The sequence below is a fragment of the Lolium rigidum genome, chromosome 6 (genome assembly GCF_022539505.1).
Source record: "Lolium rigidum isolate FL_2022 chromosome 6, APGP_CSIRO_Lrig_0.1, whole genome shotgun sequence".
Lineage (NCBI taxonomy): Eukaryota > Viridiplantae > Streptophyta > Magnoliopsida > Poales > Poaceae > Lolium > Lolium rigidum.
In genome coordinates, this window is record NC_061513.1 from 260586007 (window position 1) to 260608762 (window position 22756).

Below are 22756 nucleotides of genomic sequence, written 5' to 3' on the forward strand. Positions count from 1 at the left end.
GTGGAGCTTGTTAACTCCGGCATTGAGGGTTCGTGTAATCCTACGCAATGTGTTCATCATCCAACAAAAGTGTAGAGTATGCATTTATCTATTCTGTTATGTGATCAATGTTGAGAGTGTCCACTAGTGAAAGTCTAATCCCTAGGCCTTGTTCCTAAATATCGCTATCGCTGCTTGTTTATTGTTTCATTGCGTTACTACTGCTGCATTACTACCGCTGCATTACTACTGCTTGTTCTATCGTCCTGGGCAAAGCACTTTTCCGGTGCCGTTGCTACTACTTATTCATACCACCTGTATTTCACTATCTCTTCGCCGAACTAGTGCACCTATTAGGTGTGTTGGGGACACAAGAGACTTCTTGCTTTGTGGTTGCGGGGTTGCATGAGAGGGATATCTTTGACCTCTTCCTCCCTGAGATCGATAAACCTTGGGTGATCCACTTAAGGGAAACTTGCTGCTGTTCTACAAACCTCTGCTCTTGGAGGCCCAACACTGTCTACAAGAATAGAAGCTCCCGTAGACATCAAGGTGCACAACGGTCAGATCTGGAGAATCTACTCATATGAATAACTCTCTTCTCCATTGGAAGAGGTTGCTCAATCGTGCTCAAGTTCATCCACCATTAGAGCCTCCTCAAGAAACACAAGATTCACTAGATCTCCTCCTCCAACCACCCAAAGCTCTTGATCTTTGGAGAATCGAATGAGAAGACCTAGATCTACATCTTCACTGAAGCGATTTACTTTTCCCTCTCATTTGTTTGAGGGAACCTTTGCTAGTGTCTTTTTTGGAAACTCTAGTTGCTTGTGATTGATTTGCTTGTTGTTATTGTACTGTTGTGTTGTTACAGATATTGGGAGCCTCCAATTTGGTTGTGGATGTGTGCCCCAAGAAACTTGTAAATGTCCGATATCCGCCTCGAGGAAATCCCTTAGTGGAAGTGGGCTAGACCTTTGTGGCGTTGCTCACAGGAGACCTGAGTGAGGCCTTTGTGGCGTTGGTCTGGCCTTCGTGGCGACCACACTCCTCCAAATGTAGACGTAGTTCCCCTCAAAAGGAAGAAACTACGGGAATCATCTCTATGTCTCCGCGTGCTCCACTCTCGGTTACCTCTATCCTTATTAGCTCTATTATATCTTGCCTAGCTATATCTTGCGTAGTTGTATATCTTGTCATATAGGTAAATTCACATAGTTGCATATCTAGAGAATTTACCTTTGTGTCAAGCCTAAATTGAAAAAGAACTAAAATTTGGGTAGCACCTAATCACCCCCCCCCCCCTCTAGGTGCGGCATACGATCCTTTTATCGTGAATGTGCAATTTTGGGACATACTCCAAGCTAGACTAGGGCTACTACTCACAATCTCACAAAACTACAGAAAAACTCCAAACCACCAGCACCTGCAAGCTTCCATCATTGTAGCTCTTCCAGGAGGAAGTAAACTAGCACCTGGACTGATTTGATTCCATTGTGGTTGTTCAAAACTCGGGTATTCCGTTGTTTCTGGAGGTTCCAAGCAGTTAACATGACACTGGAATCAAACCCTTTTCTACCTGGTTTTGGTATGGTAAATCTCTCACTCCCAGCCACCAACCCTCAAGAGTGACAGTAGTCGTGTGTTAGTTCCTAGTCTTCAGGCTAGATTAGTGTGAGTTAGTTAGCTCCGTGTACATCTATATATGTGTAACCGCTTGATGAGATTAGTACAGAGAAAGTGTTGGAAGAATCCCTCTCTCCTTCCTCACTTTGGTTCTGACATCATGAAGTTATGGGGTTCTGACCTGAATTTGGAGAGATTTTGAACCAGAGTACCTGCCTCTAGCAAACACATTGCATGATGATGTGATCCACCATTTCCTTGTCTTGGCAGTTGGCAGCAAACATAACAAGGCATAGTGTGGACCTTTTTTTAGGGATCATAGCTCTAATTACTTAGTAACCAAGGGTACAATATCACGAGGATTAAGTAGCCACAAGTGGTGACCTTGTACTAAATCCAAAGAGATACTAGATAGATCATGGGCATGCCCATTAGATACTGTATTTTCGTGAATGAAACCAAGATCAACAAACTCAACACTACGCTTTTTATTTCACACAGAACACTAATAAAACTAGGACGATAATTTTTCTTCAAAGCAGAAACTACTTCTTGACAGGTACTATGACACATTTGGAGATTTGTAGATCACTTGCAACTCCAATGCCTCACGACATGCAATGGACTCCGGTGTGGCAGGATCTGAAATGCCCATGCAAGCCAGAGTTGAAGCACCCATAAAATGTCCACCTGCACTGCGACAAATTGCCGCCACCACAACACGATTTCCAATTCTCGCAACAGCAGCATCACCATTTATTTTAACATGATCACATGTAGGAGGGATCCAAGCAGGAGCTATTAACCGATGAGGTGTCGCCATTGTCCTAGGCTGGGTTTTAGCACCTTGATTACTCAGTTCGTTGATGAAATTTTCAATGAATTTAGACCATGCACTATGTGTGTTCGGTTCAAAGAAAAGAAAAAAAGTGTCAGATTTTGGAACCGGTGAGATTTTGATGCTATGTGTGAATCGCTTTGCATGGTGGCCTATTGTATTAAAAAAGTACATTCAACTTGCTGACACCTTCTCTTTCCATTGTTCCCTCCATGCCATGTGGGCCAATGTTGCATGTTGATATCTTTGAACCGAATCAACATGTTCTCTTGTCAGACGATTGGAAGGTTCTCTACTATATATGGAATCAGCTCATAAGTGTATTTGAATCTTTTTTGGTCACATAGTGGATGGTCTTAATAAAGATCACAAAATGACTTCGGAAAATCTCCTCATGGATAGCCTTCCTTCTCGCAGTCCAAATAGCCCGAAGGGTGATAACACACTTCACGTTCACGAGCTGAGAATGTTCTAATGATTCAATGAGAAAAAAATATTCACTCCTTGGTATTTCGGTATTGATTTATGGAGATGTGTTGAACTAGTTCTTCAGCCGACAACGTCCACACACTAAGTGCCAACGCACAATCTATTGAGGAGTGCCTCCAATCAGGCATGGTGTAGACCTGAAAGTCTGATACAGTGCCGCATCCATCGACCGGAGGTCCATAGCTATCAGAAGGCAAGCCAGCAAAAAAGAAAAGTTGCAACCCAGCGGGCCAGCTTTTGCATATACAACGTAGCTGAAAGGAAAGTAGACATTGTCATTGGGCTTGGTGGGTGCTTTTTTTCGAGAGAGGTGGATGGATGGCCATGGGCGTAACCGTGTAGGTTGCTCTTTTTCCTACTTTCTCAGACTCGGCTGGGGCCTGGGTGTGTGATGAGCAAGAGTGCGGCCAGGGCTCGTATTTGACGCTCGGCCATGACGTTTGAAGCTTTCTAAGGGTGGGCCATACGTAGAGCAGCCCAGTAGCACAACAATTTTTTTTGCTTTTATATAAATTTAAGAATTTCAATTTGATTTGTAATGTAAAAATAGGAAAAGATAATGAAATGTATATAAAAAATGTGTAAATGCTTTAGCATATAGAACATATTTTTATTTGGTTTACTTTTGTTTACATATTTTACAGGAAATAATGTCTATTCAATCCATCATTAGTATTTATATATATGCATAATAATAAATTTTATAGTAGGAGTATTAAAAATAGGTTAATATCCATCAAATATTTCGTTACAAAAAATATTCATGTATTTTTCAACGAAAGTAAAAAATGTGAGCATATTTACAACAATTAATAAAAAAACACATAAATATTAGAATGTAAAATAAAAGATGAAAAACAATTTAAAGCATCGAAATTAAAAGGATAGTGATCTTTTTGAGCCATCCCACCACATGGTGGATGTCGGAGCCTAGTAGATGGGCTCAATAGGCGCAATACTTTTATTCATAATTGACTTGTGACCCTCTCCTAGGAAAAAAAAATACAGCCAAGAATCCATCTTTCGATATGGTAGTTCCTCTCGTCTCCGATAGTTGTTTTGGCTGAAGACAAATGTGGCTTCTATGACATAAGAGATCGATGATCAGTGTATAGTGTGCAGTTCAAATTCCTCCTTTTTGTTTTCTTTGTCTGCCCTTGTGGGCAATGTCCGAGTGGTGCAGGTGGTACCATGCGAAATACATGTCCCGCAACTACATCTCTCTCTTCGAATTGTTGTTACAATATAGTAGATCAAACTCGTGGTTCTCATGTTCTGTACTTTCAAGATTTTAGTGTTTTTTCATACTAGGTTCGGTTACGAAGCAACAATCCGTCAACTTACCCTATCTACCAGGGGTTCTTCCAGCAACATTACTCCAACAATATTGGCTCTACTCCTCTATGTGTGAGTTACTCGTGCATTTCTTTGAAGCCTAGGAGGTTAGTCAATCCCATTCATGCATGTTCTTTTTTGTAGTTTTGTCATCAAAAGCATGGAGAAATATCAACATAAGAACAATGAATCTAGGGATTTTTTCCTTTAGAGAATCTTGATGTAACTTTCCGAGTTTATTTAGGGCCTATTATTGTTGGTATTTTCTTTAATTGGTTCTACATTTAGCACTTCCTTTGTTGAATCTGTAAACAATGATCATTCTGAATAAATATGAAATCCCTCTCTTTCAGAAGTAAAGGAACAAAACATATAATTTCTAAAGAAACTCACATTAGGTTTGAGCTTGAAGTCTAAAATGATTCTAGGCCCTCTTTAGAAGTCATGACCTCTTCACACCTCATACAAGCGAGATTTCTCTATCTTGGTGCCGCTAAGGAAGCCAATCGTCCTCTATATACCTCCTTGAGGATATTTATAAAACTTGTACTTCAAGATATATTTTAAGGTAATATAATCAACATAAACACATGCAGATGGTACAATGTTTCTGTGTCGCATATAGATTAGTGTATGCAAAATATTGGGTTTTCTACAAAGAATCATTATAAATATTGTAACTAAATTACAAAAACTCATAAATTTGGTCACAAAATAAATTTTTGTACTTAAGAGAGTACTTTAAATTATGAAATGGTTGAATGTTATAACAATTACCATTAGTCTTTTCATACTTGGCAAGATAGTGGGTGAATAATTTATTGACTGGTATACAGATTCACCATAAACGTAAAACTTGGATATCATTTCATCCCCCACTTACTCACTTTTGTATAAATTACATACACAAAATATTACACTTCTATTAAAAATAGACACGTAATGGATTGGATGTGGGTGTTTTCTTCACCACCGATTTATTCCTCGTGGTTCTCACTTACTGTGGTAGATGGAAAAGTAACTCTCTCTCCTCCTTTTATCCGAATATCCAAGCAAAACGGATGGTGATGGAAACACCCACACCCATGCGTGTAAGTATAAAAGTATTTCTGGATGAACTGAATACATGTGATAAACACTCATGTGTAATTAAGTTTCTAAATTGGTAGTTATGGAAAAAGTATGAAACAACTTTTATGTGGTTGGGAGTATTTTGAGTATGAAAGTCTTGACCGATTCAATCTTTGATTTATGCCAAAACTAGAGCCTAGAATGCATTTTTTTTTACTTTGGAGCAGGTGCATTGGGTAGACATTTGTTCAATGTTTTATTTTGAAATTTCAAATTCAAAGTTTACAAAAAATCCGAAAAAGATACTTGGATGTAGTCAAAGTTTTATCACTCCCATGTGCAAATTTTCGTTATGAAATAAACTATGTTTTGGGCTAAGCGAAAATTACAAAATACCACCAAAGGAGAAAATCTCCACTTCAATGCAGAGTTCACCATTATTCACCGATGACAAAATCTCGAATTGTCATTTTTGTTGAGGCCAGAATACAATGTATTTTGTATTGAAAATTTGCACACTGCTAGGATACAACATTGATTATAACCTTGTATTTTTTAAAAACATTTATAATCAAAATTTCAAAGGGTAAAAAATAGGGGGGGGGGGGGTACCAGGCTTGCTCTAGTACATTTGGAATACACAGACTATTTTATCTAATAATTAAGCTTACTGATACTAAATTTGTTTTTTCTATGTGTGATTGTTATATTCTTGGTCGATTCTACAAAAAAGAGGATAAAAACTTCTTTGTTTGGTGGTTGAACAGTTAAATGTTGACAAAAGATTTGTTTGGAGAAGCACCATGGGCCATGTGTGGACTATTTTTACCTTTTTCGCATGGAATGTTTGAAGTACAATTTCACACTAAAATTTGGGTTACTATCAATTTTTAATATTAAAAACACTGTCCCATGGTGCCCTATAGACTTCGGTGTGGAAGGTGGTGACACATTACAGTTAAGAATCTCTCTTGGATGAAACACATAGGTAAATATAGTTGACAAGGACATGTAGAAAATTTGGGGATGAAAACGAGTCTCAAGTGGATCGACATATCAAAAGTTGACTATTAATAAGAAGCTATCACGGTTTAAAAAATCAGTCATTATTGGTATCTGAAAGATTGTTTCACCGCATGTTCATATTTACATACATTTCCCATTGATTTTATCTCCGATTATGCAAAAATTTGAATATTTTCTCGATTGTTAGTTCGTGGAACAATTTACTAGTTCTTACTTTGTGAGATTTAAACGATGTTGTGATCAGTAGTTTTCACAATTTGATTGATTTGTTGATCGTTAGTTTGTTAAACTTAATTAACCCAGTTCTTGATTAAAACTCAACATATTTTTTTATTGAAAGTTAAGTTTGGTGTCTGGATCCAATCTTGTAGTGTTTGACCAACACTAGTAATTAGAAAGTTAAAAGGTGATATACTCATAAGGGTGTACACATGGACCACTATTTCTTCGATAATCTAGAGCCACAACAATAAGACATGCATGGAGTCCTATCAAATTTAAGAAAAGAATGAGCAGGGCTCAACTATGCATTTCAGGTTAAGTAAGACTCACTTGACTCTATTGTGACGTGCACGTTTCATAGAATCACCATGCATGTACATGCCCTTTTGTAAAAACAAAAAATAGCATTTATATTTTAGTATATATATTTGCAACAACGTTAGTTTATATTCTACTTTACATAACATGCAAATATGTAAGGAAAAAAGATCCTTTAAGTGATAATATAAAGAACACTGGCTAGATAAACGAGTTATCATACCCATAAGAATGACTAAGGACACTTCAATGGGACAAAGCTCTACTTTTAAATTAACTTAGCGTTGCCAAAATCCCGCTTTATGGAAATTATTAAAATAACTTAAAATCAACATGTAGATCAAAATTGGGTCAATGAGAATCTTCTTTATGAAGCCACGAGGACCAGCAACAACGCTACTTGTTAGTTGTGGTGTTGATTTTCCAAAAATGCCTCTAATTCAATTGTTGTCACATGTTTGAAAGACTTTGAACATACCGAACCCACATGTATATGCCGTGGCACCTTCGCTAACGAGGAGTAATGGAAATAAAAGAGAAGAAATGAAATAGGTAAAGCTTCCACTCGAATACAACGTAGAGATATGAATTTTTGTGGTTGATTGTTTTTAAAAAATCCACTTTTATCCACTTCCAAAGAACTTTGACAAATTGAACTCACACGGTATTAGCTTTGGCACCGCTAGTGACGAGGAGGCAAGGGAAAGTAGATGAAATAAATTGGGTGAATTTCCCACTCCATATTCATTCTTCAAGGGGACCCAACTTGCTAAATTCGAATACGTCATAGAAAAACGATTTCATTGAAAAACTACCCCTATATGGCCCAAATTAATTGACTCGTGGCTTAGGAATACAATAATATATGCATGCGTCAATTAAATTGGACCATACCGAGTAATAAAACTCGTGCAATTTCATAAAATGTATAGAAACCATCTGCATTGTCAATTCAAAACATGTCCTTTTCCGTTTAGCAGAGTTTGCAACGGCAGCAGTACAAGTGTTTGTAGTGCAAGTACAAGTGTTTCTTGTCCAAAGACAAAGAAGGGACCCTGACAGTTGGCGCCGAACAAGCGGCGGCCGAGCGAGACCGGGAGGGCCCACCCGCCACGCAGGTGTCGTCCCTCCCACCTCCATCCATTCGAAAAACATGGCGAGAGCAACACCACGGAGGCGGCCGCGCGCGAGGCGACGACGGCGACGGCGACGGCGACGCGAATGATTGGGCGGGGGAGTACGGCGAGGCGATCCGGGCGGGGCGGAAGGCGACAACCGGAAGTGGGCCGCGACAAGATCCATGATCCGAGGAGACGGTACTCGCCCCCGCCTCCCTGCCTGGATTTTTGTTCCTTCCTCGCCTCCGTACTTGTCTCCACCCGCTTGGATCTTCCCGGATTCCCTCCGCATTATGCAACTGCGATCTGGGGGCGGCGGGGAGCCTACGCTGCTCTGCTGCTACGCCCGATCGCCCTAGGGTTTGCCCGTAGCTCCTCCGATCGACCTGCCGCCGCTGTAGAGGTGAGCCGATCGAGGGCGTGAAAAGTACGCTTTCGATTGGCGGAAATTAGGGCCTAATTCGTGCTGGATTTGAATGATTCGATTGTGCTGCGTGCGTGGTTGAGGAATGCATATGCGGTTGGATGTTGATTTGGGGTTTCGGAATTCAAAATTCGCACAACATTCACCCCGATCTCGATTCCCTTGTCGAGTAGGAGTATATTAAACTAATGTCCACATTGCACATACACCCAGAAGAGAATTCGGGTAATTAACTAATTATTCAAATTCGACGGTCCCACTTCTGTTCCCTCCTCAAAATTGTCAAAAGGAAACAGTAGGGGATGTTTAATCTGGGATAAATATGTAATCCTTCGATGCAGCAAATCGAAATCTCACTTGTTGGGGATTTCAGTACTGCTAGGGAAGGAGGTCTGAGTTCCGGTCTGACATTGTGGAACTGAGGAGGAACTGTGTGAGTTGGTGCGTGCTGTGTGTGTGTGTGCGTGCTGTGCGTGTGTGTCTGTATTTGCCAGAATGTGAGATCAGGTAGGAAAGGATTTGGTTGAGACAATGAAATTCCCTTAATCGTAAAAGTAGGAAAGGATTTGGGAGTGAGCGAATAAACATGGTATTCAGAGAGTAGAAACTGGGAAGGAAGAACACAGGAAGAGAGGATTGTAACCTCTCAAGAATGTTGAGCCTGAAGTCCTTGAAGATTTGAACCGCTCTCAGGTAGTCTACCTAGATGACTTCATGACCTGTCTATTAATGGGTTACCAGTGAGATGCCGTCTCATTAGTATTAGCACCTGTGATGATTAGTTTGTATGAGCTTATGAGACATTATAGACCAGTTGTTTAAGCAACTGAAAGAGCAGTAGACCACCTTCCTGGATAACTGTATACTGAAGGAACGTTATTCGGATATCCACATTTCGACAATGTGAACATTTAAGTTATCTGGCAAATGCAAAACTTTTAATGATCCGGAGAATATTTTTTTCCTCAACTTGGGAAAATGTTAATGATCTCATTTGGAAATAGGGAATTTCAGCTGACATTGTCTCTGACATTGTTGCATGCCTGCACTGGAATGAATCTTGTGGTCGTTGATGTTACCAGCATAGCACTCCACCAGTTTCTTGACTCTCTGAATTTGATGATTTTGTAACTGCAGGAATACAACAGGGAGCTAAGAGAAAGCATTTTACAGTGAGATAGAGCTGGCTAAAACTGGATGTTCTGCAATGCTACAGTCCAAGCTATAACATTGTTTATCTGGCCTGTGCCAATTGCATTGTCTACGCTGTACATGTCAGCAAGTGGAATGCAAAACAGTTGCTTTGTTAGAAGGTACTCAGATGGGTCATGAGCGCAGCTCAATGCCTGGTGTTGGCACTCATGATGTGGTAAATATTCCTGCTTCTACATTCAATGCTTACTATACACCGATGGGCTAGTATGGGCCTGAATATGTTTCTGCCACCAGCTATGCGTACAGTGATCATATTCATATGGACATTTCCCTGCCCCCGCCTCTCTATCTCTCAGCTGTGTAGTTATTGCGCAATAGACATTCGTTGATGAACAATTTTACCATTGTTGTGTTCACCTTTTCTTACATCATTGCTGCAATCTATTAATTATATTCCCTGAGGCAGGCCGTATCATATTCCTGAATTGGTATCAGAGATATAACTGCTTCGTTTACTTTTATGTATATCTGCACAGTTCTTTCTATTCAGATGGTTCGTTTGTTCTGTTCAACTATTCATCAAAATGACTACAGAGAGTAGTCTTATTCATTTACTTTCTGCGTATATAGGAGCTGTCCCCCCTCTTCAAATGGCTTGTTTATTGCGTTGCTTATTCGTAAAATGCATGCGGGGAGTACAATCGTGTTCTTAGCTACTGTTTTCCTTCCATGTTCAGGTCAGATATAATTTCAAGACGTAAATACCCTTAGATTGCCGAAGCTCCCATTATAAGGATTGGAGAGAATAAGTGTGCAGTAGTTAATTTGCTAATGCTTTTCTATTGGTCTGCTGTACCAGTCCACCAATCCATGTTATACATTTGGTATTATCAGAAGAGCACAGTCACGTGATGGACATGTGATGGCATGGATTCTTGGACGAATGGCATGATCTTCGATTCATGGTGTCTGCTCTTGGCATCTGACACGACAGGTCGGAATCACGTACCCCCATGTTGGTATGTTTTCATGTACTCTGTTATATACACGCTAATTTCTTAAAATGATGTATGCTGTTTACAGTAAAACTGTGACCATTTACCTAGAAATTGTTTTCTATTTCATGTCAATGAGAACTAAACCAGACAGTTCTGTATGCTGGACATGATCTATGCTTAGAAGCCTAGAAAATAAGCAATATAAAACAAACCTAACAAGCAAAAGGTAGAAAGCTACTGAAATGACTACATTGATGGACTTATAACGACGAATATCATGCTGTCGGAAACGGTTTCAGCATGTTAATTGTCACACTTTTCAGCTGCCTGTTACTTTAGTTCAATGAGCAAACTGTTACTGTTCTTTTAATATGACAAACTGGCAGCCATAGATGGACATACCATATGGGATCCTAAGCACCATAGCAATTGAACAGACAGCTGCGCGGTGCAAGAAAGATGTGTAATGCTGGGTTTTTTGTTTCTTTTTTTCTTCCTTGAAAAAAAGTACTATACAGATCAGATATTTGTTCCGTTATCTGCTCAATCCAGACTGGGCCAATGTAAGGACAAGGGCCAATAACCCAGCAGAAATTTTGGCAATGTAAAAGTTGTACTGGTATTGCTTTGCTCTGGAAGAGTACATGCCAGTGGTTGGAGGCACCATTTCTGATAGCAAGGGCATTGATTTCAATTTTCCAATTACTAACAACACGAGAGTACTTCCTTGCTATGAGGCTGTGAAAGCTGGACGGACTCCAATCATCAGGATGCAGCTTGGCACGCTGCTGCTGTCTACTACTCTCCGACATAATGGCATAATTCAAGGGTGCTAAGGGCCACCAGAGTTTGGTGCTTAGTGCCCCAAGATAATCAAACAAAACAAAAACCAAATGGTCTTGATTAGATTAGCATAAGGACCATAGATCTTAGGGGATTTACTGGGGAGCTGTAATGCCAGTAAAAAACTAAGTAGATTTGAGGTCTTCGAGGTCTCCCTTGGTAAGTCTATGAGCTGGAATCCATGGAAGAGTGTACACTCCAAGCATGTCGAGCTCATTATATCTTTAGATAATTCAGATAAGGTCTGGTTTGGCGTGAACATGATTTGTTTTTTGTGGTGATATTGGAATTAGGAGGGCATTTGGGGGTAATACGGCGTACCACACTCCGATCACAGCTGTGCAGACGTTGGTCGGACGGCTGTCGGGCATGATACAGTTTGTTAACTGACGGGGAGCTTTTTGGTGAACCTGCTCTGCCATGTGATGCTAGACCCTCGATCCTGTCATTTGGCCTGTGCTGGAAGGTACGGCTATGTATTCTTTGTCACTTGTTTGATGTTCTCTCCCCCCAAAGTTTAGTCTATTTCATGGTAGAACAAACACTGCAGGATACAACGGTGAACCATTACAGTAGGTTTTTCTTCCATTCTTCAGCATGTGCTCTGTTATGTTTCCTTATCGCGTCTTATTTTGACTTGTGACCTTGCTGCTTCTTTTGGTTATTGTTACTCCCTCCAACAGGAACAGACAACAACATCAAAGCCTTTTTCCGAAGCAAGTTAGGGTAGGCTAGATATGAAACCCAATAGAAAAAAGAGACCAAAACAAGGAGAAAGAAAGAAAAATAAAATGAGTAACTAAGGTTCTGGACTTCTGGCACATGGATCGCTGATCTCCCTCCGATTCAAATTAATTGACTCAACTTAATCAAGATACGGTCAATTAATATGAACCGGAGGGAGTATTTTTTGTGTGTGGGAAGAGGGCGGGGGGTGGATTTACAAGCTTTTCATGTATTTAATTCCCACTTGCCCTGATCAGTTTCTGCTGGGCAGCTACAGCCTGTAGGTGCTTCAGGAAAATGACAACAGAACCTAAGTGAAAGCAGCTAGCACCCAACAAAATATTAAGGAGGTCTACTCATATCTCCTAAAGAATCAAACGTGCTCTACTGTCCTCTAATCTTATAAACCAGTTGTTTTTGGTCTCTTAAAAAATATCGGCAAGTTGAACTTGCAGACACTACAATGATACAAAAGTTCCAAAGCTAATGTCAGAAACCTTTAGGCAGTTAGCTATATTTTTGAATGGAGCACTTTTTGGATTTTGACTTGATAATTGCTTCTGGTATACTTTGTATTGATTGCTGAATTTCAAATATTTCTGAGTTAATGAATTGACATGCACATCTGATCCAGTGCTAGCTCACATATTGGAAGTTGTGTTGCTCATTACACAAGTACATAACGATCTTTATAGTAGGTGTGTGGCTGGTGCTGCACTGGGTGGACGGACAAGAGATACTCAATTATTGCACCAGAACGAACTGTTTCACATGAATATTTGTACTATGTCCATTTGTCTTTAAGTTGGTCTGACTTAAAAAGGCAACAAAGATGCCATTTTAGTACTAATAGGGTAACTGAGGGAAAGGTTCTCTCTCGTGGCCATTTGGCTCAGCCTACATTTTGTTGCATAATACAATGTCAATTATTTAACTATGTGAACAGACAAAACTGCACTTTATGCTCACAGATAAGAAAATGTGTAGATCTCCATAGATATTTTTTCTGATTATGACAAACCTTAAATCGCCGAGTCACTTAGAGCAGAAATTTGGCTGCAATGCTATTGATATGAATGTGATGTGATTAACTCATTGAGACTGGAGAGTATGAAGTAAAACAGGATTAAGTGGGATTATACATCCTTTATACTCCCTCTGCTTTCCATAATTCTTGTCGTGATTGTATTTCAAATTTGAATTAAAACCACGACAAGAATTATGGAATGGAGGGATCGCATAAGTAGTGTACTACTGCTCTATGAATGTTAATATAAGAATGCCACCTATTTTCATCACATGGAGGGTGCTCTATTTTAGCTACTTTCCATCATCTGGCTATTAGCTAGCTACAGTTGAGTTAATCTAGATTAGTGATGCTGCGATCTCATTTTGCAGATAAACAATGGAACACCCGAGACTGAAGATCTTTTTTTGGAAAGATCGCCAACAGCGAAGAATCATTTTTTGCATCTTTTGGTTTGATTGGTTCAACGGAAGAAAGGTTTCTGAAGATGCATTTTGTTGACTAGTGGCAGAGACGAGAAGATTATTTGTGAGATATGTAAGCAGATGTGCATTGCCCCTAGGAGGGGAACCGGCTTGGACAAATTAAAAAACAGAAAAGACTACAGTGGAGAAAGGACAAGAGACGATTCCCTGGTATTAAGACATCAATTTCTCCCATGCCCCCTGCCTTACCCCCCATTTTTTGCTCAAAATATTCATTTTTGAATTCATAGAGTCCTGCAGCATGTCTTCAGTTATCATAAAGCTCAAACCCTCTTGTCCTGATCATTTGCTACTGCAAAGTCCCTATCTTTATATGCTTCAATCACATGAATGATGAGCTCGAAAAAGAAAGGTAGCCTGCTATGATCATTGCATGCAGAAATCTAATCTTGATCTCTGCTGCATACTTTTGCAGCATGTTGTGAATATTCACCAAACAGAAGCACATTTACAAGTGCCAGTGCGGTCCCATACAATCCGATGTTTCGCACCATGCTGCCCAACGGCCCTATAGCCCTCCTAGTGAAGCTAAACCATTCCTTCCTCCTGAAAGCTCGTCATAAATTGCTCAATAGTTTACATGTCACGCCTTTTTAGGACGCTATCGTGATAGCAAAGGCGTTTCTAGCCCCCCGGATTTTGATAGTAAAGCATGCTTCGCATGTCGGCTAGACGGAAGTGGAGAACCCTATGACCAATGCTGTGTTAAGCAATAGTAGCCCAAAACCCACTCTTAGAAACATTTAACAGAGTTGAAGCCATTATGTGTTTATTCAATTGTAAAGGTAATTATGCAGTGCGTTGGGGGTCACATGCTCTTTAGCATGCCAATTGCCTCATTTCTTTATTGGCACATTGTTAGGATAGGGAGGAAGAATGCCATCTCACTAGAATTAAGGGCAAGGAAGGATGCTCTCTGGCACATGCTTTCCCTTATGGGGACCAGAAACACATGGGAGCTACATAACTAGAGCTCCCTCTCAAGAGGAACAAGGCTGTGGCCCCCTTCGGAGATCTCTAAGATTAGAGCTTTCTTGCCCATAACATCACCATATTCCCCTTCCCTGGTCCAAATTCCATAGTAAATTGCAGCTATGCGACACTAAAGTGATAGCTGAAAGTTATAGGATGTTAACTGTTATAGTTATTTTTGCCCGAGTCGGGTGGCTGTATTTTCTACTCACTTTGCAGTATGTAGCATCATTATAATAAACCGAAGAAATGTTCATTTTTATGAGATTTCCCGACTTGTGATTTACAGCATTTCTGGAAGGAAAAGGCTGATTATTTCCTAAATGGCGCTACAGTCTTAAAGGAAGTCTGTGGGGGAAATGTGCGGCGAAGGGATTGGATGTTGTGCAGCAGGCATGATTTTTTTCTTTTACCCAATCGAGCTTGGCTTTGGGAAGAAGAGAAAGGCATTTGATGGATGGAGGCAAGTCCCTCAGGTGGGGAGAAGAGCCTGTGCTCCACCTGGCTGGCCAGTGTAGTAGTGGCTGCTCTGTGTCTAGGCCTTTGCCTTTTTTCACAAAAGAGGTAAAAAGGAGCTGTGCACTTGAAACTTTGATGCTGGCAACCTATACTTACCCGGCATTATGGTACCTCTCCTGTCTGTGAAGGCCTGTGATGCAGCAACAGTCAATTGGGGCATATGTAAATCCTGCTGTGCAATGCACACTGAGCAGTGCCCCTTTTCTTTTCTGCAGATCAATGATTGGGAGTTTTGAGGCATATGGTAGGCACTTTATGGTTTCTTCAGCTTGTGCCCCAGATTGTTTACAACACAACTGATAAACAGCATGAATCCACGAAGTAATTCACATCTTTCTGCTTCAACTGAGCAATATACTATCTAATTCTTCCGCCGCAAGCAAAAAACATTCCCTGTACACAAGGACAACTGTGCCTGTATGGAGGCATGCGTTTGTTTATTGATCCCGTCATGAAAAACCGGTAAGCAGGTGAGCTAGCTGCAGAGAGAAGTTTTTTTGTGCTCCATGAAATGAATCTGAGCTAGCTGTACTTGTAAGTGGCATGATCCAGATCCAAAACTAAATTTGAATCATTTTGCAGATCCCAAGAGCTGCCTGCCTGCCTTGGCTGTCCTAAGTACACTGCTCCCCCCACAAGCACTGGAGTCCATTGCAAGCCATGCCAATCCATTCCAGCAGCAGGTGGCCATCTGCATCTCAATCCATTTCCATTCATCCCCTTGTGATACAAACAATACAATGTGGCAGTGCTTGTGCCGGCCGGCCAGCCAGCGCAGTCTGACAGAGGAGATGAACAGTCGCAGGCCCCCTCCCTCGCCGCGGTCCGGCGCCTTTATGAGGACGAGCCTCATCGGCCGCTACAGTTCTGGTCCTCAGTCGGCCCGCGATCCATCGATCGCCCGCCCTTGCCAGCAGTGACAGCTTGGCCGGACGCCGTACATGTCTTCATGTGTTACAGAGGAGGTTAGCAATGGAGCTGATGATGCAACGACGCTGAGCAGAGCAGAGCAGAGCAGGCGTTTCCCCAATCGTACGCCCTCGCTATGATCAGATCTACCCGTCTATCTGCTGCCGCCGCTGCTGCTTTCTTGGCTGCCGTCCAACTGTGGCACACCATTTGTTCCCTTAGCAAGGCACTCTTAAATAGCCAGCACCCAGCGGTGCCCATCTCTTCCTTTAATGGCTTCTACTCTGCATCGCAAGATAGAGGACCACATAGAGAGAGAGAGGTTTGGAGAATGACAGAGGAGGTAATCAGAGGGGGCACTGTGGCGGCATAATCTTAACATCATGCATGCATCTCCTCCTGTACTTTTTTGGCCTCTCCATTTTTCCCAATTCCCTTTTGCCAAAAACAAAAGGAACATGACATGTGTACAATTTGCAATCTTCCATGCACACCAAAACCCCATCCATCCATGATCCATCCATGAAGGAAGAAACCATCAACACAAAAAGACAGAAAAGCTTGGGAGACACAGCTCAAAGCCTTCTACACTGTTACTTCTCTACTAATCTAAGCTGCTGCTGGCATCTTGGTGCAGGATATATGTTAGTACAGTATAGTACAGTACATGGGGTGGTTATTGTACTCATTCCCTTGGTGGTAGCGAGCCTTTGCTCCAACAATCTCTGCTCCGGATGGCAAAGTAGCATTCACCATGAGATAGCACATGGTCATTTCGGTCTGTCATTCTGCCAGCCACAATTGACAGTTGACAGTGGTTAGTGAGGTTCATCTTTACACAGGCGTCGCCTCCGCGTGATGATCGGAGGACGTCTGGAGCGACCGGGATCGGAAGATCACGGGCGCGCCGTACTGTGGGTGGAGGAGCATCAGCACCGTCGGAGCGTGGAGGTACTTGGGCGACAGCCGGAAATCAAACCGCTGGAGGATGATGGCCACCGTGAGCTTGGTCTCCAGGAGTGCCAGGTTCTGGCCGATGCACATCCGCGAGCCCAGCCCGAAGGGTATGAACGCCGACGGGTGCTTGGCCGCCCGCGCCACGCCGTCCGCGAACCGCGCCGGGTTGAACTCCGTCGCGTCTGGCCCCCAAAGCCGCGCGTCGTGGTGCACGGCCATGATCGGGATCAGCAGCTCCGTGTCTCGCGGGATGTGGTACCGGCCGCCGAGCACCACGTCGGACTTCGCCCGGCGCACAGTCGCCACTGCCGGAGGGTACAGCCGCAACGTCTCGTTCAGGATCATGCCGAGCTGTCAGTGGAATCAACAACACGCGTCAGCTCACCGGCAAATGCTACTCTGGTAATGATGGCAGAAATGTGAGTGTCAGGGAACACGTGCTTACAGTCTTGAGCTTGGCGAGCTGCTCGCGGCAGGGGATGTCGTGGGCGCCGCAGACGTCGAGGACCTCCTGCCGGGCCCGCTCCTGCCACTCCGGGTGCATGGCGAGCACGACGGTGATCCACGTCAGGAGGTTCGACGTGGTCTGCTTGCCGGCGAAGAAGAAGGTCTTGCACTCCTCCACGATGTCGTTCACGGTGATGGGGCTGACCGGCTGTCCTCTCCTGCCGCCTTTGCTGCCGGCGTTGATCATGAGGCCGAGGAGGTCCTTGGCGCACCCTTGGAGCCTCTCGTCGTCTGTGGCCTCCTGCCGCCGGCCGATGAGCGTCACCAGGTTCTTCCTGATCTCCTTGTCCAGCTTCCACGAGCTCGTGTTCTTCTTGGTCGGCAAGAACCTGTATATACGCGCACACCAGATTATTAAATTAACAATGTATATTAACCCAAATTAAATAATCATAAGTACTACACTGATCATGATTAATTAAGTACCTGTATCCAGGGATGAAGACCTTGCGGAATGCCTCGGAGGCGAAGGCCATGAGCTGCGTCTGGAGCTTGAACACGGCCTTCCCGTCCTCGTAGCTCTGGCCGAAGGCCGTGCGCGTGATGGCGTCCTCCGTCACTACCTGGAACCACTCGGACACGTCGATCTCGACGTCGCCTGACACGGCGTCGGCCATGGCGTCCCACTTCTCCACCATGTCCACGACCGTCCTCCCGATGAACGGCAGCAGCATCTGCGTTCGGCATGCACGAGTCAGCAATTGGGATCCGTAATGCCGAAGGAGGCAAGAGGTGCCAATCTATTTTGGTGAAGAGGTTGGGGGACCGGGTGACTGACTAACCTTGAGGTTGTCCATGTGGAAGGTGGGCGCGAGCACCCTGCGGTGGTGCGCCCACTTCTCGCCGCGCAGGCTGACGAGCCCCTCGCCCTCCAGCTGCCGCACCATGGGGTGCGACTCGTAGCGGTCGAAGTGCTCGGCGCGTGAGAGGAGGATCTCCCTGATGAGGTCCGGGTCAGCGACGGCGAGGCGTGGTGTCGGGCCGAACCAGATGAGGAACGTGGAACCTGTAGGTGGCAGAGCAGAGACGGCGAGCCATCGATCAGAAACAAGGGAGACGCAAGTGATCAAGGCGGCGGCAACAATGATTAGCAGCAAGTAGCCAGGGAGGCCATGTTCCGCCACATCAGCATCCACCTGCTGCCAATTGGGCATGAAGGCAGAGAAGATGCTGGCGGCTATAGATACGTACAAGAATACATACATACATACAGCAAGCAAGCAAGCTACTCCATGAATGAGGTATTACTACTGCTAGCTAGCTAGCTGGAAAGTATAATCATCCAAGATGAGTTAGAGTCTGAAACAGCAGCAAGCAAGGAAGCAGGGGAGCAGTGGCAGGTGGTGGCATCACTGGTGAGGGATGAGGATGGATGGCGCAAGGGCATAGGGGAGTAAATGGGAATGGCGACGGATGGGAAGGGGGGAGGGGACGGCGGTCGGGCGGATGTGGCCGGTGAAGGGAGCAAGAAAAGGAAACGTGTCCGAGGGCGGCAAGTAGCTTTGGGAGACCCCTGGCCACCTAACCGGCTGCAGCCGGGGGACAGCGAAAACGAGAGACAACTACGGCAAACCACTCCGACAAGCCCAGGCGCCATCTCGACATGCCACTTAATGCATGTCACTCCAAGGCCGCATTTCGGGAACAAGACGCCGGGCAACTAACTGCAAGCTCTTGTCGCTGCTCCTCCAGTCCTGCTGCTCTCTTCTTACCCATGCCGCCCGATTCCATCTTTGTTTATGATTTCCCAACCTTTGATCTTACTTTCTCTTTTTTTCAGATTAAGAAAGAAGCAAAAGGAGAAGCAGAGAGAAGTTTTTGCGAGAGCAAAGCGGAGAAGAAAGAGAAGAGATGGCCATGGATGGCATGCAAGGTGGTGTACCATAGATTTTCTTCCAGTGGTGGTAGAAGGCGAGGACGCGGGGGAGCACGTTGTGGGAGCGGTAAGGGGGCGGCATTGGCTTGGCGGAGGCGGCCACCATGAGCGCCACCATCTCCCGGACGCAGCCGATGAAGAACCGGTATGGGGGTCCTCTGATCCCCTGCCGCGCGAAGTGCTCCTCCACACGCCGCGGCCGCCACCACAGCACCTCCATCAGCTTCACCGCCATGTACGCCAGGGCCGCCACGGCCGCGGTGATCCACCACCAGACCATCGTCATCTGCACCCAAGGCGCAATTATATGGTATACTCTCCTTCCCCTTCTACTTGTAACCTCACTGCCCCGAGCTCAAACAAGAAAAGAGAAGCAGAGGAGAACAGAGGAGGGCGCGTGAGGTGGCAGGGGTGGAGACGTGGTGTGGTGAGAGGAGAGGAGGAGAGAAAGCGAGGGTGGATTTATATAGGGGGAGCTGGGCTCAGCCTGGACTAGTAGTACCACCAGTGTGTCTGTGTCTTTCTCTCTCTCTATCTCTGTAGGATTAGTTTCGCTGAAAGCGTAGGATCCATTCTTATTTAATTTAATCAGGAGCTCAGGAAGGGTACAATGGTAAAACCAGCATGATGGCAGAGTCGACAGAGAGAGAGAGAGCAGGGCCGGCGCCGTTGGAGCCGCCGTCGCGGGGATTAATGAGGGGTCAACCCAAATTGGGAACTTTGTTCTCTTTTGTTTTGGCATTCTCTCACTCTCACTCTCACTCTCACTCTCTTAACCTTTCTCTCTCTCACCCCTCTGTGGCGTGGGCCCCGCAACCCTCTGTAACGTTGCCAACGCTGTTCCATTTTCACCGCTGCAAAATTTGGCCAGTGCGCGATACAGGCTACAGAGTATTCTGTTCTCAGCATCTCCGTCTCTGATGGACATGCTGTCCTCGCCATGTACGAGCGCTCATCGATTCATGTATCTATCTGTGTTGTGTGTGTGGTGATGTCCACCAGTAATTATCCTCTCTGTTCTGCTGCCTGGGCTCTGCTGCAACTGTGCTGGCTTGTGGCGTGTCAGTCAGGTTGTTATGCCAAGCCCCTTTCTCTCTTTGCAAACATGCTTTTGATGGGTGGGGTTCCGTCACCTTGATGAGATTGATGAGATCCTCTTGGGGGTTATGTGTGGGTGCATTTTGTTGCATCAGCCATGGTTCTGCCTTTTGGGGGATGGATGCAAGGGGGAGGAAAAGAAAAAGGGTTTTGTGTTGTGGCCTCTGGGGCCTTCCTAAGCCTAAGCTCACAAGAGACAAGGGCGATTCAAAATGCGTCATGTGTAGGTTTTTAAATTTATTTATGTAAGTAGAGTAAAGGGAGGAAAAAGTGTTGGCTATGTATAATCAATCAATCAATCATGAACCGTTAGGCTGATAGGTTCTATTTCTTTTAGTGCCTCTCTAGCTTACATGGACTTAGCCTTTGCTCTGTTTTTATGTTTTCATGCCCGAGCCCGCCTTGCAAACATCACATCACTCCTAATTGCTAGAATTGTTATTAATTGTGAGGTTCCTAATTTCTGTTATGAGTGGGGGAGCATCTCCGGCCGCGTCCCCAAACAGCGTCGGATCGAGCGTTCGGGGACGTGTTTCCTTTGTCCGGCCGTGCCCCCCAAACGCCGCCCCCAAACAAAATTCAAATAGTTCACATTCAAAAGAGATCCTTCCCGTCGAAGTCGTCGCGATCGAAGTAGCCGCGATCAAAGTACTGGATGCGCGATCATATTAAGCTAACATAAATTAGAAGAAGGGGTTCGGCGACGCCGACGGCGCATACTGAGTGGATGTAGGCCCGTCGATCACGACGGACTCCTTGTGATCTGCCCGGTGTGCCTGCTCCGTCGCTAACGCAGGTGTACTAGCAGACACTGTCGCAGACGCGTCTGCTGGTGTCGGCTCTTGCTCCGGGGGTGGGGTTGCTGCCGCTGGCTTGGCCTTGGCCGTCACCATTTTGGCTTCGATGTCGTCGAGGATCATGCCTTTGTAGAAGTTGTGCGCCGTCCACGTCCGGTGAGACATTCCAGCTGTCGACGCGGTCAGCAGGGACATGTCCTTCTTGTGTTTCTTGAGCTCCATCTTCTCTTCTTGCCTCTTGAGCAGGTCGCCCACCTTTCGTCGGCCTTTCTGTCGCGGGAGAGCAGGGTCGAGGAGACCTCGGCGAGGCACTGTATGATCGATCGGCGCCTGTGTCTTCTCGGTCGATGCTGCGTCGACCAAGGCGGCCTTGGCAGCCTTGTTGTCGATAGGGCGCCCTGCCGATGTTGCGAGCGGCGTATCCAGATCAATGACGTCTTTCCCCTTCGACAACGAATGTCGCGTCACCCGCCATTTCTCATTCATTTTGAGCTTGCTATAGCAATGCATCAGCGCGAAAGACTTATTCCCTTCCAAGTGCTTCCGGTACATCAACATGGCCTTGTCGAACTAATCAAAGGAAGCGCAATCAGACCGTGATTAAAAACTAGACGCTAAAAATTATCGTAGAAAGGCATACCACGTTGCTGATGTTCGCGCCGCTGTCACCTCTGGTCTCGGCCTCGTTATGGTATCCATGGAACAAGTTCACCGACGCCTGGATGATGGCCCAACGCGTCGATATTGCATTTTGGTTCCTCTTCATTGTCACTTTGCGGTAATCCTTGTGGACTAGCTTCCGCTCATCGAACTCCGCCTTGATCATCGCCCAATCCTTCCCGTACTTTTGGTTGGCGCCGATCATGGAGTCATGGCTCACCATCAACCACGACTCGCAGAGACATTCATCCTCCAGAACCATCCACTTGGAGCCTCGTGTGCCCGAGGCCTCTTCTTCCTCTTCTTCCTCACGCCAGCCACGTCAACCTCCACGAGATCCTCTCCATCCTCCGCGGCATCCTCGTCCTCGTCTTCGTCGTCCTCTCGTCGCCGCCCTCTTCGTCATCCTCATCGTCGTCCTCCACCCCCTCGTTCTCCCCCCTCCTCCTCCTCACCACCGGCGCCCTCGAATTCGAACGGGCCCTGCAGCAAGTGAACGGGGCGCCGTCCGCATCGGGGCCTGGCTCGCGATAGGGCGCTTGGTCGTACGTCGGGGAGTAGAACACGGCGTTGGCGTTGAAGCCGCCATGCGGCAGCGTATCTTCGTACCGCGGCGACAAGTTCGGCGTCACGCACCCGGGAGTGGTGTAGGGGCCATCGTTGTAGAAGCCGAATGTCGATGGGGACAACACTCACGGAATGCATGTTGGCACCAACGTACTCCATGGGCTTGCATTGGTGGTCGCGATACACGCGGCCAGCGCGTGCTAGGGCGCACGCG

The 22756-nt window shown here is 45.0% G+C and overlaps 1 protein-coding gene and 1 long non-coding RNA gene across 5 annotated transcripts; one reads left to right on the top strand and one right to left on the bottom strand.

Annotated features, from left to right (window-relative positions):
• The first annotated feature begins 8115 nt into the window (after positions 1-8115).
• LOC124661307 lies at positions 8116-17164 on the top strand. Of its 4 annotated transcripts, none has more exons than XR_006990139.1 (8): positions 8116-8220; positions 9584-9815; positions 10232-10338; positions 10461-10620; positions 11736-11908; positions 13567-13830; positions 14942-15641; positions 15754-17164. It is a non-coding gene; the product is annotated as an uncharacterized LOC124661307 (long non-coding RNA). The 4 variants fall into 4 exon arrangements; XR_006990140.1 differs by having other exon boundaries at positions 14942-15633; XR_006990141.1 differs by having other exon boundaries at positions 10461-10595.
• Positions 16483-19836, bottom strand: LOC124661305 (cytochrome P450 734A6-like). Its single transcript, XM_047199171.1, has 5 exons — positions 19427-19836; positions 18327-18550; positions 17971-18218; positions 17483-17873; positions 16483-17388 (listed from the first exon to the last, which is right to left on the bottom strand). The coding sequence occupies exons 1-5, from the start codon at positions 19704-19706 to the stop codon at positions 16915-16917; spliced, it is 1617 nt and encodes a 538-aa protein (XP_047055127.1). The 5' UTR covers positions 19707-19836; the 3' UTR covers positions 16483-16914.
• Positions 19837-22756: the final 2920 nt, after the last annotated feature.